The following is a 16,863-nucleotide window of genomic DNA, read 5'->3' on the forward strand; positions in this document are numbered from 1 at the left end:
AGGTTTTTGGAGAGGAGGAGGTTTTTGGAGAGGAGGAGGTTTTTGGAGAGGAGGAGGTTTTTGGAGAGGAGGAGGTTTTTGGAGAGGAGGAGGTTTTTGGAGAGGAGGAGGTTTTTGGAGAGGAGGAGGTTTTTGGAGAGGAGGAGGTTTTTGGAGAGGAGGAGGTTTTTGGAGAGGAGGAGGTTTTTGGAGAGGAGGAGGTTTTTGGAGAGGAGGAGGTTTTTGGAGAGGAGGAGGTTTTTGGAGAGGAGGAGGTTTTTGGAGAGGAGGAGGTTTTTGGAGAGGAGGAGGTTTTTGGAGAGGAGGAGGTTTTTGGAGAGGAGGAGGTTTTTGGAGAGGAGGAGGTTTTTGGAGAGGAGGAGGTTTTTGGAGAGGAGGAGGTTTTTGGAGAGGAGGAGGTTTTTGGAGAGGAGGAGGTTTTTGGAGAGGAGGAGGTTTTTGGAGAGGAGGAGGTTTTTGGAGAGGAGGAGGTTTTTGGAGAGGAGGAGGTTTTTGGAGAGGAGGAGGTTTTTGGAGAGGAGGAGGTTTTTGGAGAGGAGGAGGTTTTTGGAGAGGAGGAGGTTGAGGCTCTTCCACAAAATACACAGTTCTGCGCACCGGCCACAAAGTTTCAATCGCACTGTACGTGCGCGCCCCCATGTGGTATTTTGTGGAAGAGCCACACTCAAGGGGCCAAAGAGCGGAAGTTGAGGGGGAGAGGAAGATGAGGGGGAGAGGAAGGTGAGGGTGTACAAATGAAAAAGAACTAATATATCCTAACATTCTTCTTGCAGCAACACTGGCTCTGTTTCCATAGCCTTGACAGCCTCTTCCTCCTCAGAACTCAGACCTAGGCCTTCTCTTATTTTTTCTATCCTCTCTCTAGGAAATATCTGTGTTTCCATGGCTTGTGATGTCATTGGTATGCTGATTACTCTTATATTTATATAACTCTAGTCCTCTCCTTGAGTACTACAGTCAAATCCAACTGTCTTTATGGCTACTCTTGGGTGTCTCAGATATTGCATTTCCAACCCATCTAAGTCTGTTAATAGTTATTTTTCTTAAGTTTTTAAAAAATTGATTTGAGAGAGAGAAAACAAAACAAAACATTGATTTGTTGTTCCACTTATTGATACATTCATTTGGTTGATTCTCGTAAGTGCCCTGTCTGGGGATCAAACCCACAATCTTGGTGTATTGGGACAATGCTCTAACCAACTGAGCTACCTGGCAAGGGTGCCATATAATAGTCCTCTCTCCCAGTGTCCAATTCATCAACAAGTCTCCTACAATTCCAATACTAAAATATATATTCCAAATCTGTCTATCCTTTCTCCTTGTCACCCTTGTCACAATATTACTCTACATTTCTCTCTTGTCCTCCTTCAATCCATTTTGGATTCAGCATCCAGAGGGCCCATCTTAAAATGTAGATTAGATCATGCTACTTCCTTGTTTCAACTTTCCAGTACCTTCCTCTCCTACCTCATCTCCTCCACACTTCTGCTTACTTTTTTCTAGCCACATTGGCTTTTCCATGTCCTCACAGAAGCAAAACTCTTTACTGACTCAGGGGTAACCCTTCCCTCACATGTTACTGCACCCACCTGGCCCGCATGTTTCAGAAGTTATCTCCTTCTCATCCTTCAGGGTGGCTTAAACGTTTCCTCTTCAGGAAGGCTTTCCCTAACCACCTTATCTGAAGTAAGTTCTCCCTCCTCTCACCATTCCCTATCTTAGCACCCAGCTTATTTCCTTCTTAGCATTATTTTTTATAAACAAACTCTAATTTTTCTGTTTATTTGTTTGGTTATGTTTTTTAGTCTCTCATACCAGACTGCAAGCTCCAAAAAGCAGGGATTATTATGCCCTATAACTGTCTCGACATTTATCTATACTAATAAAAGTCTATGTGGTCGTCACACCCTCACGCCATGATGCCCTCATGCCCTAACAATCCATCACCAGGAGGCTGTGTGCACAGCGGCGCACGCAGGTGGGTGGGGCTGCATGTGCAGCGAGTCACACACGGGTGGGCAGGGAGATGACGCTGTGTGCGCAGCGGGGAGGCAGGACCCCTGGCTCCGGCCTACCTCTTTGGGGCAGTCCATTGAGGAGCCCCAGATGGGTGGGGCCTACCTCTTTGGGGAGATTGATTGCGGGACTCCCACACTGTGAGAGGGCACAGGCCAGGCTGGGGAACACTCCCCCGCCCCCGAGTGCACAAATTTTGTGCACCGGGCCTCTAGTTTATAAAGAAAGAAAGAAAGAAAGAAAGAAAGAAAGAAAGAAAGAAAGAAAGAAAGAAAGAAAGGAAGAAAGGTAGGCTTGGGCAAAAATAGGTTTACAAAGAAAGAAAAGGAAGAAAGGTAGGCTTGGGCAAAAATAGGTTTACAGTTGTGAGTATGTGAAACAGAGAGTTTATTCTTGTATTATTATTTATTAATTATTTTATTATTTTCCACATGAACAACTGTAAACCTACTTTTACTCAACCCTGTATTATAACACCTTATTTCTATGTACCAGAGACTATGCTTAGCTCCATAAAAATAAAATTGCATTTAAATCTGCATAACAACCCTAAGAGGTAAGTATTATTATTATTATTTTACAAATGAGGAATCTGAGGCATAGAAAGGGTAAGCAATTCACCAAGAGTAAAATGTTTAAGAGGTGACAGAGTTGAGTTTCAAACCTAAATAATCTCATTCCAGAGCCAACATTTTTAACCACTATGAAATACCCACTGCCACATTCATCTCCAAAGATGAAATAATGGCTATATGAATTAATCAGTAAAGTGAAAGGACAGACATAGATTGTATCATAAGTCAGCCTGGAGAATTAAGAAAGGATAGTATTGAATCTGAGACCTGATTGACACATGGGAGGGAATGTGGGCCAAGCACAGTGAATCACACAGGCAGGAGACAGGGTGGGATGTTAGAGGGAAACAGGTAGTTCAGTTTATTTGGAATATAAAATGAGGAAAGGGAAGAAAGGAAATAAGATAGTAAGTCGAAATTGATGAGGCAAAATAGGAAAGGCTTATAGTCCACAGAAAGCAGTTTCAATTTTATCCTGTAGCATGAAGATTTAGGAATCCATTGAAGAAATGTAATCAGGATGGAGACACAATTAGGTTTGTAATTTAAAAAGATCCCTCTGGCAATGATGTAGAGCTATCTTTCTTAAAGGTAAGTACACTGCATTCTTTCAAGAGAAAAAATTTTCATGGATCCTCTCAGTGTTCAGATACTTTTTATTATGTTTTTTAAATGTGTACATATATTACAAGATATAAAAAAATCCTTATATATTGTCTAAACCAAACTACAAGCCAAATTAAATTTTAATTAACAATAATTTAATGTAATAATATTTTATTTAAAATTGCTACTCAGAGTGTAACTATTTTGATGCAAGTTCATTGGATTAAAGTAAAGAGAAAAGGAGAGCTAAGAAACATTGCCTGTGGATTTAAATTGGATCACCTTTAATGTCCTTCAAGAGTTATAGGTAAAGAAATTTCTTTTAAATTATATTTCATCTGTCAAGCTATATTTGGAAGAACTCTATTTCTAGAATGTGACATCTCAAATCAGACCTTGGAGATCATGCTGCAGTAGTTACAATCACAAGAATTTAAACTTTTAATATTTTTGTTTCTCTGTTAATCTTAAAATGTTTACTATAAAGGTAGCTTGAATCGTCTGTATGACTACTTCATAACAAAAGTCTACACACATTTGCCTTTGAGTTTATGATCCAATTATTAACTAACAATTATTTTGGATTGGTGTGAGAAAACAGGTGGGCTTAATGTATAAATGCTGTTTTCCAACATTTCCAGCTGGATGAAAGCTAACTGATCCATGGGGATCTGAAGGAAAGAAGATTGTTCAGTATCTCAAACAGAGGGAAAATTAAGAAAAGGCTGGATCAAATCTACCATTTATTAAGTGCTGACAATGTACCAGGTACTGTGATAAACATCTTACATCCTCTGTTATGTTTAATCTTTACAAAAACCCTATGAAGTTCATATTAATACCCATTTCTATAGATGAGGAAACTGAGGCTTAGAGAGATAGGGATGATAACTAGTAAATGACAGCCAAGACTGGGACCACTCAGCACTAACTTCAGGTCTATGCTCTAAATCAGTGGTCAGCAAATTCATTAGTCAACAGAGCCAAATATCAACAGTACAACGATTGAAATTTCTTTTGAGAGCCAAATTTTTTAAACTTAAACTATATAGGTAGGTACATTGTTATTAACTTGATTAGGGTACTCCTAAGGCTTAGGAAGAGCCACACTCGAGGGGCCAAAGAGCCGCATGTGGCTCGAGAGCCGCGGTTGGCCGACCACGGCTCTAAATGATTAGGCAATACTGCCTGAATGAAAAAGATTATACAGTATTAAGTACATTACCAAAAGGATATATCGCATTCTTAGTTTATAAGTCCAAAGTCATGTTGAATTATGGCAAGTAGATTCTGATAGATTTGTTGTTATAACAGGTTTCAATGGATTTGAAAACACTGTTACAACATAAAGTAAAATCAAAAGTAGAGAAAGAGGCAAAAACTACTTTAACACTAAATACCCATAAATAGTGTTCGTAGTAATCCCTTCTACTAGTATGGAAATTCCAAATCAGTAATAATAGATCACAAAAGCAAGGTGTCAAGGAGCTACTTTATCACCAAATCATTTGTCTGTTTGGAGTTCAACATTTGTAGTTCTTAAAATCATATTTGAGTGTGTGTTGGGTTTTGTTGTTCCAATTTGTTTTGGGAAAGAGTGTTATAACCTTAAAAGAAAAATATGACCCTCATAATAGGAAAACAATCATGGGTTCATTCAATGACCACATGGATTTTCCTATAGACTGGATTAGGAGGGGGTGGAAGAAATTTATCCACTCGCTAAATATTAATCAAATTCAACTTCCAAAAAGATTTTTTTCATTTTCCAAAATTGAGTTGGCTTAGCAAATATTGACATTTGACCAAGAGGGGCAGAGAAATACTAACAATGAAAGTAAAAAAGAACCAGAAATTATGATATAAAGATATCTAAAATGATATAGGTCGATGAGAAATTAACTTACTAGAAATAAAAGAACACAAAGCTTTGCAGCAATATATTTGTTCTGTGAAACTTATAAAATGAAAACCAAGGCACAGTGGGGAGAGAGAGATCTCTTGTACCACCACAAGTTCTCCTAATTCTCAGCTCAAAGAAGCCAAATAACAATAATATGTTTTCTGATGACTTCTATTATTACTCTATATTTACTGTACTTATTAAACATATTCTAGGACTTTCTTTTAAACTACGATAGCAAAAGAAAACACCAAGCATTATTTTTCTAACTGCCTTTCATTGGCAGATACTTAGAGGCCGGCAGGATCGCGTTCTCAGAGGTTTGACCCTCTCTGGTTTCCGTAGGAAGTAGCCAAGTTATTCCAGTCCCCTGCGTTCCCCCAGCACTACGGAAACGAAACTGGAACAGGCTCCGCCCGCCATCTGAAAGTGAGCCAATCAGAGCGCAGCCCGGGCGGATCGCGTGCTGGGTGTCATGGCGGCCTGCAGGCACTGCTGCTCATGCCTCCGGCTCCGGCCGCGGGGCGATAGTGCCCTCCGTCTGCCAGGGCGGGATCGGGCACTCACCCAGTTGCAGGTGCGAGCACTATGGAGTGGCGCCAGGTCCCGTACCGTGGCCGTGGACTTAGGCAACAGGTAAGGGAGGATGTGCGTTTTCTGCCCTTTCACAGGCATTCTGTCCTGTCAGCAATTAGTACATTCATCTCCCAGGATAGGAATCTGGCAACCCTAGCCTCTTTTCCCTCTGTTCATCCCAAACCTAAATGCCAGGTTCCCCTCTCCGGGTTTGGAGTCTGTCTCCCTGCACCCTCACTCTTCCCTCCCTGTCTCAGCCTCGGGTCCTTTGCTTCTTGGTCCTCCTCCTTACCCTGTTCCGGGCTTCCTTTCTTCAGTTGAGTCTGACCACCTGATTACATTCTCTTTAATTTCGGCGACTCCTGGACTCTGAAATATAAAACATTCCACCTCAGGATAATGAGCTGACATCATCCAATCCTAAAAACGCGGCCAGTATGACCCTAGTTATGAAGGGAAAGGAAACGTAAGTTTATTGAACACCAGTTATATGCTACACTCTTTTTAAACCTGTAGTAAAGGTACTATTACACCCATTTTTATAGTTAAGAAAACAGAGATTCAGAAATGCTCAACAAAGCTAGTACTATGAGACTAAGTGGATTTTGAACTTATATTTCTGTTACAAAGCCCCTACTTTTTCCAGGGATCCTTTTGCCAGAATTAACATCTAAAATCACTTTTTAAAAATTGTATTTGGCCCTGGCCAGTTTGGCTCAGTGGATAGAGCATGACATCTAAAATCACTTTTTAAAAATTGTATTTGAATAATTTTTGAAATAAATGAAACTGATGTTTATACATATATATACATGTATGCACATACATATGTATACACACACACACACATTTTTTACATGTACTTTAAAAATTTTTTTTGCCCTAATTCATATAAAAAGCCAGAACATATGACTTTGAATCCAGGCCTTCCTCCGTTACTTATTGAATGACTGATCTTGAACAAATTACTTCACCACTTATTTCACAAAACGAGGAGACTGGGCTAGATCAGGAGTCTGTAAACTTTTTCTGTAAGGAAACAGATAGTAATTATTTTAGACTTTGTGGGCTGCATACTGTCTGTCACATATTCGTGAGAGAGAGAAAGGGTATGTTTACAAACCCTTCAAAAATGTAAAAGCACATTCTTAGCTGAAAGACTATACAGAAACAGGCTATAGTTTGTTGACCTCTGCACTAGATGATCTATAAGGCTCTTCCACCTCTGGCATTCTTTGATCCTGATTTTTTGAGGGAGAGGATATCTCTTCCATTCTTCAAGGACTGAACATTCTTCTCTGAAGAAATGACCCTGAACAGTAGATTCAACAGACACCTGTTATGTGCTAAGCACTCAGACTCAAAGCAACAAAATCAGCCCCTGCCCTCCAAATTTTCCATAAATGATCATTTGTCAACCTGGAACTCTTTTGTAGCTAGTTCTTTTTAAACCTGTATCATGTGATGTATCAAATAGGTTCATAATTATCATTACTGCTGGGTGAGTACATTTTTTTAATCTTTGTTATAAGTTCGTTGTTTGCAGCATATAGTATGTGACTGCTATGTACCATGCACTTTATATAAATATATATATGTGTGTGTGTGTGTGTGTGTGTAATTTTTTAATATCCTCACCCAAGGTTATGTTTATTGATTTGAGAGAGAGAGAGAAACATTGTTCAGTTGCCTCTAGCACACCCCCCAACCAAGAATTGAACCTGCGAGTGTATGGGACAACGTTCCAACCAACTGAGCCACCTGGCCCAGGCCGTGAACTTTATATTTGTTATCATATGAATTTACAGTACCTGAGAAGGTTTTATATTATTGTATTTTTCACATGTATTTAATACTCATAGTAACCTTTGAGGCAACTGTTTAATTTTCATTTCAATAAGCTTTTTTGACCATCGACTGTATACAGCGCTCTTGTATGAGGAACTAAGATAAACACAGGTTTAGTCTTGGGAAAATCACTGTGGGAAAGGTATGAACAGGTGCTAAGGGAGCACAGGCATATTTATCACATACTAAAACTTGCCATTGAGGGTGAATCTTGAAGGGCAAGGAGAAAGCAGCAGGGAAAGTGGCAAGTGCATTTCAGAGGTGAGAAAGTGCATTTGAGTAGCTACAAATAACTTACTGTGGATGGAGCAAAAAGTGAAATGTGAGTTTAGCAAATGACATAGGCAGAGGCCAAACCATAAGGTGATTTGTTTGCTTGTTTAGTTTTTATTACTGAATTTTTCTGGAAGAGCCTTATAGATCTCTCTCGCTGTATTTCTACTTTCTGTGGCTCCTCTCTACTCCTCACTTCCTGAGCTACATTGCTACATCTTCCCACTCTTCTCTCCACCAAAAGGATTTCCTTGCTCATCTTACTCTTTTTATTATTTATTTCTTCAAAAGTATTTTTTGATTAGGTATTCACTCACATGGTTCAACATTTAAAAAGCTCAAAAATCTCCTTCCCATATAGTTCCCATATAGCCACCCAGGTCTAATTCACAGAAGCCACTGATGTGTTGTCCATCTTATATGTAGTATTTGGAGATGTTTTATACATAAAATACTAATTTCAGCAACAGGTTGGTGGGAGTCTGCTTGATGCTACAGTGTGACTGGTTCTGACCATCTGATTCACGTACTTCACCCTCACCTCCTTCCCCCCCGCTGCCCCCGCCCCGACTATTTCAACTCTAGCCTCATCTCTTCACCTCATCATTCATTCCATCTGTCAGGGGATACCATTTTACTGTGGGCTGTCATCATAACATCTGTGTTGAACAATAGAAACCCAACTGGAATTCCCCAGATATTTCTTGTGGTTAAAAAAAAATCCCTGTAAGATTTCAAGATCAGAGCTGATAGTACAATGTACATGCTTTATTCTGACTTTCAAATTTAACAAAATGAGTCTTAACTGAATAGATAAATATGCTTTTCATGAACTCAGGCTTCTGGCAAAAGAGTGGTTGGAAATATTAAGGATTGTCCCTTCATCCCTCTGACATGTGATGGGCAAAATAATCTTACTTGGGGTGGTGCACTGGTGTGTGTATGTGTGTGTGTGTGTGTATGTGTGTGTTTATTTTCAGCACTGGACTATGATAGAAGCCGAGCTCATGGGTCTGAACATCTTCCTAAGTATCTTCAGGAATCACTGAGTTGGTTGCCTTCACAATACTTTTATGAATTATGGGCTCTGACAAGTTTTGCTGGTCTCTTTCAAGCCCTCAGTGACCTCTTTTTGTACTCTGCAGAATCTGGGAAATAAGGCTGACATGCTGCCTATTTCATGTACAGACATGGGCAAAGTAGGTTTACAGTTGTGAGTACATGAGACAGTTTATTCTTACATTATTTATTAATTATTATATTATTTATTTGTATTACAACTGTAAACCTACTTTTATGCACCCCAGTATATAAGATAGCTTTATCAAGATATAATTCACATATCATACAATTTACCCATTTAGAATGTACAGTTCAGTGGTTTTTAATGTATTAATATAGATTTGTGACCATCACCATAATCAATTTAGAATACTTTCATTAACGAAAAAAAGAAATCTCTCATTCATTAGCAGTAATTTCCCATTTGTTCTCAGACCACACAGCCCTAGGCAATTAATAATCTACTTTCTGTCTCTATGAATTTGCCTATTCGGGGCATTTCCTATAAATGAAATCAAATGATATGTGGTCATTTGTGACTACCTTCTTTCACTTAGCATAATGTTTCCAAGGCTTATCCATATTGTAACATGTATTAGTACTTCATTTTTTAACGGCTGAATAATATTCCATTATATAGGTTATACCACATTTTGTTTATTCATTCATCAGTTGATAGACAATTGAGCTGTTTCCATTTTGAGGCTATTATGCATAATGCTGCTATGAATGTTCATATGCAAATGTTTGCATAGGTATATGTTTTCATTTCTCTTAGGTATATACCTAGGAGTAGAGTTGCTGGGTCATATGCTATGTCTGTGTTTAACTTTGTGAGGAATTGCCAGATTTATTCCCAAAGCAGATGCACCATTTTACATTTTCATCAGCAGTATATGAGGATTCCCAGTTTCTCCACACCCTCACCAACACATAATCCTAATAGATATGAAGTAATATATCATTGTGGTTTTGATTTGCATTTCCCTGGTGGCTAATGATTTTGAGCATATTGTCATGCACTTATTGGCCATTTGTAAATCTTTGGAGAGACATCTATTCACATCCTATGCCAGTTTTTAAAATTAGGTTGTCTTTTTATTGTTGAGTTGTGAGAATTCTTTACATATCCTAGATATAAGTCCCTTATCACATATATGATTTGCAGTTACTTTCCCTGTGGATTTTCTTTCAGTTTTTTTTTTAAATAGATTTTATTTTTTAGAGCAGTATTACTTTGAAAGCAAAATTGAGGGAAAGTACAGAAATTTCCCATTTCCACCCTGCCCTCCACATGCATAGTCTCCCCAGTTATCAACATCTCCCACCTTTCTTTTACTTTTTTGATGATATCCTATGAAGCATGAACGTTTTTAATTTTAATGTTCAGTTTATCTGTTTTTTTCTTTTGTTGCTTGTGCTTTTGATGTCATATAAAAGACTTACTCCTATTATTTTTCTTACAAATTTTATAGTTTTAGCTTTCATACTCAGGTTTTGAATTAGTTTTTATTCATCGTATGAGGAAAGGGTCCAACTTTATTAACATTTTTGCATATGGATATCCACTTGTCTAGCCCCATTGGTTGAAAAGACTATTCTTTCCCCCCATTGACTTGTCTTTGGCACCACTGTTAAATTTGAAGGTCTCTGTAAGCAATTTTTGGAGTATAAAGCAATGGGGAAATTTTAAAGGATTTTAAGTAGGGAAATGATCCAGACTGCTTTAGTCAACAGGCAAGGAATGAAAAGAGACTAAACTAAGATAGTAAATGGGAATTAGCATCTAAAAAGCGAGCTTCTATACCCCCCAAAATACTTCATTCAGATTACTCCTTTGCCTTGGTTTCTATATTTTTCCTTACACAGCTCTTAAATTCCCTTTGTACTTTTTTTTCCCCTTTGTACTTTTAATAATGATTATAAACTCCCTTTTTTGTTTGCTGGATGGGGTCATGTGGGGTTTGGTAACCTTTAGTTTGCTCATTAGAATCTTTGATTATGTTATACTAAGCTGTGAATTATACTGATGACTTAAGTGCTTTTGTATTGAATTTTTATTTTTTAAACAGAAAACTGGAAATATCTTCTGGAAAACTAGCCAGATTTGCAGATGGCTCTGCTGTAGTACAGGTAAAAAGTCCAGTTTTTTACATTTTCATCCTCATCCAAGGATATGTTTTTTATTGATTTTAGGTAGTGGGGAGAGAGAGAAAAAAACACCCATGCAAGAGAGTAACATCAATCGGTTCCCTCCCATACATGCCCCAACCAGGGATTGAACCTGCAACCTGGGTATGTACCCTGACTGGGAATCCAACTCCAGACTCTTTCATGCATGGGACTATGCTCCAACCGAGCCATACTGGCCAGGGCTACATTTTCATCTTAAAAATTGTTACGGAGACTGGTACTGAATATTTTCACATCATATAACTTTTTAGAATTGTGGCATAGGAAATTTATTCAGACCATTTCTAGTGTCAGAACCATTCTAGATAACCAGGGAATCATAGGGCAGGATTTATTAAATGACCTTTAAGATCTCTTCCAAACTTATTTATTTATTCTATAAATAACTTCTATAATGCTTTTGTAGAGAAAGTGATTTTTCTTGTTTCTTTAGTAGTAATACTTGGGATGTTTTTCTTTATGGATAGTCTACATTTCCTCTTAAGAAGTAAAAAATATGATTGTGTGAGTCTTTTTCCTTTTAGTTATATTGCTTTTGAAAAGCTCAGTGGCTATTCTAATACAGAACATGATCATGCAGAAGGGATCAAGATTGGACTACTTGTGAATAATTATTTTCATTGACATTAGGTCAAGGGATAACAGTTCTCTTTACTTGGGTTTAACTGGAGTGAGGATTCATTTAGTCACTACTTATGTGTTAATATCTGATTTTAAAGGAATTTACTAGTGTTGTTTATTTTTAACTAAGTCAGGTGACACTGCGGTGATGGTCACAGCAGTCAGTAAAACAAAACCTTCACCTTCCCAGTTCTTGCCTTTGGTGGTAAGTATTTGCTGATTTGCCTGAACTATAACATAGCATAAATGTAGAATTTGTAATATTTAAGTGCAAAATGTAAACTTCCGACAAAAAGGATTTTCCTTTGTTGTTTGATACTAAGTAATTAAAAGAATTTAAACTGATTGCTTCATAACCAATTCTTATATTAGTAGTTAGCATACTTTAGAATGCCCATGTTCAAAAGTTGACAAGAACAGTGGAAGTACATGAGTACTTTGATGAGTACACTGAATGCATTGCTTTTATAGGATTCCCTTCAGTATGAGTCTGCAAGTATATGTTTGCTGAAAAGTGAAAAGTTCATTAGGATTTTATGGCTTCCCTCTTTGGATACAAAAAAAGAAAAATGTTTGACTTGACTAGAATAAGCTACTGTGGGGAGTAATGGAAGGCTTTTAAAAATCAATTTGCTGAAACATTTCTATCACCTCTCCTTTGCCTAAGTGATGCAAAACTCTAAAAATAAATAAAATATTCTCTATTCTTAGTCTGGAATATGTTGTTTACAACCTCAGGAGAATTAGCATCATCATAATAATTCTTAGGGAACAGCTTGTTACTGCAAAAAGCAGTCAAATGAACTTTGTGTTTTTTTTTCATTACTACTTCAGGTTGACTATAGACAGAAGGCTGCTGCAGCAGGTAGAATTCCCACAAACTATCTTAGAAGAGAGATTGGATCTTCTGATAAAGAAATACTTACAAGTAGGGTAATAGGTAAGATTGAAAAAAAAATAGAAGCATTAACCCTCTCTGTTAGGCCTGTTTTAGCATCTCTTTCATCTGTGTTCTACAATATCTCTTAAGTTTTCTTTCATTACATCCCTTGGACCCAGGATACTGCCTGGCACAAAATAGGCATTCAATAAATATTTGTTGACTAAATGAATGAGTTCTATTGAGTATATAAATTCCATGGCTCATGCTTCTACTCTGTTGAATCTATTCCTAGTAATTTTCATTTTTATATTTAACATAGTAATTCTTAAAAGCATTATATTCATTAACTACTGAAAATGTCTAATCTTTCAAATCTTTGGCATCCTTTCTTTTCCAAAGTTTTTACAAAATTTTATTAAGACTATCAGTCTTTGGATTGAAGAAGCTTAATGAACCCCAAACAGAATAAACGTTAAGTTCAAAACCACATAAAACCAATCACTGTTTTAAGAATAGATACATATATGGTACTTACAACAAAGAAAAACAAAGGCAAAATTAAACAAAATTCAGGATAGTGGTTACCTTTATGGAGAATGATGGGAGGATGAGATCATAGAGGGGAGCTCATAGGCTTCAAATGTATTAGTATGTACTTTTTTTCAAGTGACATAAAGGGTACATAAGTTTTAATTATTATTCTTTAAGTTGCATATATACAAATAGTATTTTTGCATGTATAACAGATTATAATAAGAAATAGAAAATAAATTAATGAAGTTATCTTTCTTCTTACCTATAACACAAGCCAAAATCTTGGGATTCATCCTTAACCACACCTTCAACCAAATCCAATTAATTATTTCTCAGTCTTTCTAATCTTCCACTGCCATTGCCAAGCCTCCTTCAACTCTCGCCTGGATCACTGAAACCCCTTCCTCTCCCTTACAGCAGAAATCTTTGACATTTTTAAATATTGTGGATTGCTTGGATTTTATAGTTCTCCTACCCAGAAATTGCTAGTTTCTGTATATTTATATGCATTCATCAGACAGAATACTAAGGCAGGATTTTCTTTTGGTCTATTGTTTGTAAGTCTCTTTCCTCTGCTTATATTAGTAACTAATACCTAATGAAATTAAAAGCTGCTGCCCAATTTTAGATTTGTGTGTTCCTACTTTGCTAATTTTTTGTTGTTAGAGCCTGGTGTGTATTAATTGAAGCATTGACATTTATCTTTGTCCTCTTCAGTAAATCAGTCCAAGGGTTTTTTGTGGTGGTTTTGTTTTGTTGTTTTACATATTGAACAGCTATCGATACTATTTTTTAGCCTGATGTTTAATAGGGAAAACATTTCGAACTGTAAAGCTACTTCTGTCAGTACTATTTAATATCTTTTCTCTTTTTATTGGCAGATCGTTCGATTAGACCTCTTTTTCCAGCTGGCTACTTTTATGATACACAGGTAGGGTGGTCTCCTTTAGGTTATTTGTTTCCATCAATCAAAAATTATTTAATGAATTTCTATAATACGTATTGACTAAATATTATATAAAGAATACAAAATAAGAATTTTTGGTGATGCTACATTAAATTTTTTAAAAAACATAATATCATAAAGCTAATATTTAATAAGTGTCAATTTTAGCTGATACCTGAATTATTAATAGGAGTTAGCCAACCCAGGAGTGTAGGGAAAGCATTCCAGGCAGATGGAATGGGAAACACACAAGCCCTGAGGCAAAAAAGAAATTGGTGAGTTTGAAAGTTAGAGTGATTGAGATTGGTGGGGGCAGATTAATTTGGGCCTTGTAGGTCATATTAGTAACAGAGGCTAGGACAATCAACATAACTAATTTTTTTTAAATTCTTTATTGTTTAAAGCATTACATATAGTATTACATATGTCTCCTTTTCCCCCCAATGACCTCTCCCTGGCCACCCCCACATAATTAATTTTTATTACTTATTTTTATTATTAAGTCTTCTAAGCCTCGACTTCATTATATGTAATACTTTCTGAATATTTTCTTTCAGAATGACCAAAATACTTTAATTAACTACAGTTTTTTATTTATTTGATAAAAATAAATATGCCTTGTAAATATGCTTTTGCAAGGATGTCACTGCCTCAAGAAATTTTCTTTAAGTATAAGAAGTAGGTATATTATTGTAGTGTAAAGTAATTCATTGGGTTGTTTTGTCTGTGCTTGTAAACAAGAGGGAACATTTTTATGTAATAGAAATAGCTAACATTTATTGAATACTTTACACACAATATTTCCATTAATTTTCATAAAAATTTTTAGGAAGATACTATTATTTTTCTTTTTAAAGATGAGGAAACTTTTAAGGTTTAATTTAAGTAATTTGCCCATGGTCAAGCATGTAGTTAGTGATAATCAGAATTAAGGGGTTTGACTACAAAGCCCATGCTTTTAATCATTTAGTGCTCCTATGTTTTAGGCCAAGATGTTAACTGAAATGATAATCCTCCAAAATCAAGTATATTTTCTTAAGTACTTTGAATTTTTTCCCTTGTACCAGGTTCTTTGTAATTTGTTAGCAGTAGATGGTGTTAATGAGCCTGATGTCCTAGCAATTAATGGTGGTAAGTATAAAAATAGAGATCACAATTATCACTGTTGATTTTTTTTAAAGCAATGAAATATTTTTATTTCAGCTCTTATTTTTTTCTTTTTTTAAGCTTCTGTAGCCCTCTCATTATCAGATATTCCTTGGAATGGACCTATTGGTAAGTTAGTATTTGAAATAAGAAACATTTATGATTTTTCAGGAAAATACTAGTGAGCAAGGGCCTAGATTTATTAGCTCCGATTTATTATCTATTATTATCTTGAATTAGGTAACATTCTAAAACTTCTTTCAGCTCTTTTTGCCATTTTCATCCTTGCCTTAGATTTTGTTTCTGATAGCAATCTTAGGGTGTTAGAGATTTTGTGTCCCTAGATACTTCTTAGTTGCCTCTTCTGTTTGAGGACTTTTCTTTTTGCCTGGGAAATTGTCAGAGTACATACCCATTCAAGATAAAAACAAACATGTTTGTAATTTACAGCTCTTACAAGTTTTAATTATGCAATATAAAAATGATTTACGGAGTAATTATTGAGTATCCTAAATTCCAGATACTTAGCTAAGCACTAAAGGAACAAAGGCAGAGTAGGCACCAGCAATTCAAAGACAAATGAGGCAATTCTTGGGAAACAAATAATTATTTATAATGTGAAGTCAAAGTGCTAAGAAAATGATAGAGAAGAATGGGTTTAGTCTTCTGAAGTAAGGCTGTCAAGAGGCTTCTCAGAGTAGTCAGCTTTTAAGCTGAACATTAGTAGGATCATATGGTAAGCATTTGCCTTGGAGAAAGTAAAGTCTAGACCAGGAGAAGAGCATGAACATAATCACATAGGTGTGGAAGAAATTGTATATTTGAGCAACTCAGAGTGATTCAGTGAGGCAGGAAAGTAGGGTGGGGTGGGATGCCCTTTGGGCCTTAAATACCATGATAGAAATATGGACTTTATTACGTCACAATTAAAGACAGGGATTGAGACCATTACTGGACTAATGTCTTGAAAACTGATTGTTAAACAACTGCCAATATTTTAATATATTTTAGGGGCAGTACGAATAGGAATGATTGATGGAGAATGTGTTGTTAATCCAACACGAAAAGAAATGTCTTCCAGTACTTTAAATTTAGTGGTTGCTGGAGCACCTAAAAGTCAAATTGGTAAGTAGTTTAAGTACTAAATTTCTTCTGGGTTTTACTTATGAGTTGTTGCTTCTTAAAGATGCATTTAAACTCTTTTTTTTGTATGTGTTTTTTGTCAATTAGTCATAAGTATTTTTGTTTTGTTTTATGTCTGCCTTATTTGGTAGTGCTCTTGCCTCATCAGACAATAGCTAAAATTATAGAATGTTATACAACTTTGAAATATACAAAAATCCTTAACAAGATCATTTTAGTAATTATTTTTAAATTGAAAAGCCAGTTTATAAATTAAAATTCTAAATCTGGTAATAAATTGTTTTATTAGTTTAAATATGTTAATTTAGCTAATTCAGTCATTCCAAGCCTGGTTTTATATCCTCTAAGAAGGTGGTGGCCGAAACCGGTTTGGCTCAGTGGATAGAGCGTCAGCCTGCGGACTGAAAGGTCCCAGGTTCGATTCCGGTCGAGGGCATGTACCTTGGTTGTGGGCACATCCCCAGTAGGAGATGTGCAGGAGGCAGCTGATCGATGTTTCTAACTCTCTATCTCTCTCCCTTCCTCTCTGTAAAAAATC

General features: G+C 36.5%; 1 protein-coding gene and 1 long non-coding RNA gene across 3 annotated transcripts in view; one reads left to right on the forward strand and one right to left on the reverse strand.

Moving 5' to 3' along the window:
* The first annotated feature begins 5,542 nt into the window (after positions 1-5,542).
* Positions 5,543-16,863, forward strand: part of PNPT1 (polyribonucleotide nucleotidyltransferase 1) — a 47,579-nt gene continuing 36,258 nt past the window's right edge. The window contains exons 1-8 of one of the 2 annotated variants that reach the window (XM_005884594.2): positions 5,543-5,736; positions 10,932-10,992; positions 11,804-11,878; positions 12,508-12,613; positions 13,972-14,021; positions 15,104-15,167; positions 15,264-15,311; positions 16,194-16,307. In XM_005884594.2, the coding sequence (XP_005884656.1) occupies positions 5,576-5,736; positions 10,932-10,992; positions 11,804-11,878; positions 12,508-12,613; positions 13,972-14,021; positions 15,104-15,167; positions 15,264-15,311; positions 16,194-16,307 (679 nt within the window). In that variant the 5' untranslated portion in view covers positions 5,543-5,575. The remainder of the gene's footprint in view (positions 5,737-10,931; positions 10,993-11,803; positions 11,879-12,507; positions 12,614-13,971; positions 14,022-15,103; positions 15,168-15,263; positions 15,312-16,193; positions 16,308-16,863) is intronic. The other variant, XM_005884595.2, reaches the window with a different exon arrangement.
* LOC102264017 overlaps positions 5,718-16,863 on the reverse strand; it is a 54,508-nt gene continuing 43,362 nt past the window's right edge. Inside the window, exons 3-4 of the long non-coding RNA XR_314629.2 lie at positions 5,969-6,045; positions 5,718-5,781 (exon numbers count right to left, since the gene is read on the reverse strand). This is a non-coding gene — a long non-coding RNA (uncharacterized LOC102264017). The remainder of the gene's footprint in view (positions 5,782-5,968; positions 6,046-16,863) is intronic.

The sequence above is a fragment of the Myotis brandtii genome, unplaced genomic scaffold, assembly GCF_000412655.1.
Source record: "Myotis brandtii unplaced genomic scaffold, ASM41265v1 scaffold84, whole genome shotgun sequence".
Classification (NCBI taxonomy): Eukaryota; Metazoa; Chordata; class Mammalia; order Chiroptera; family Vespertilionidae; genus Myotis; species Myotis brandtii.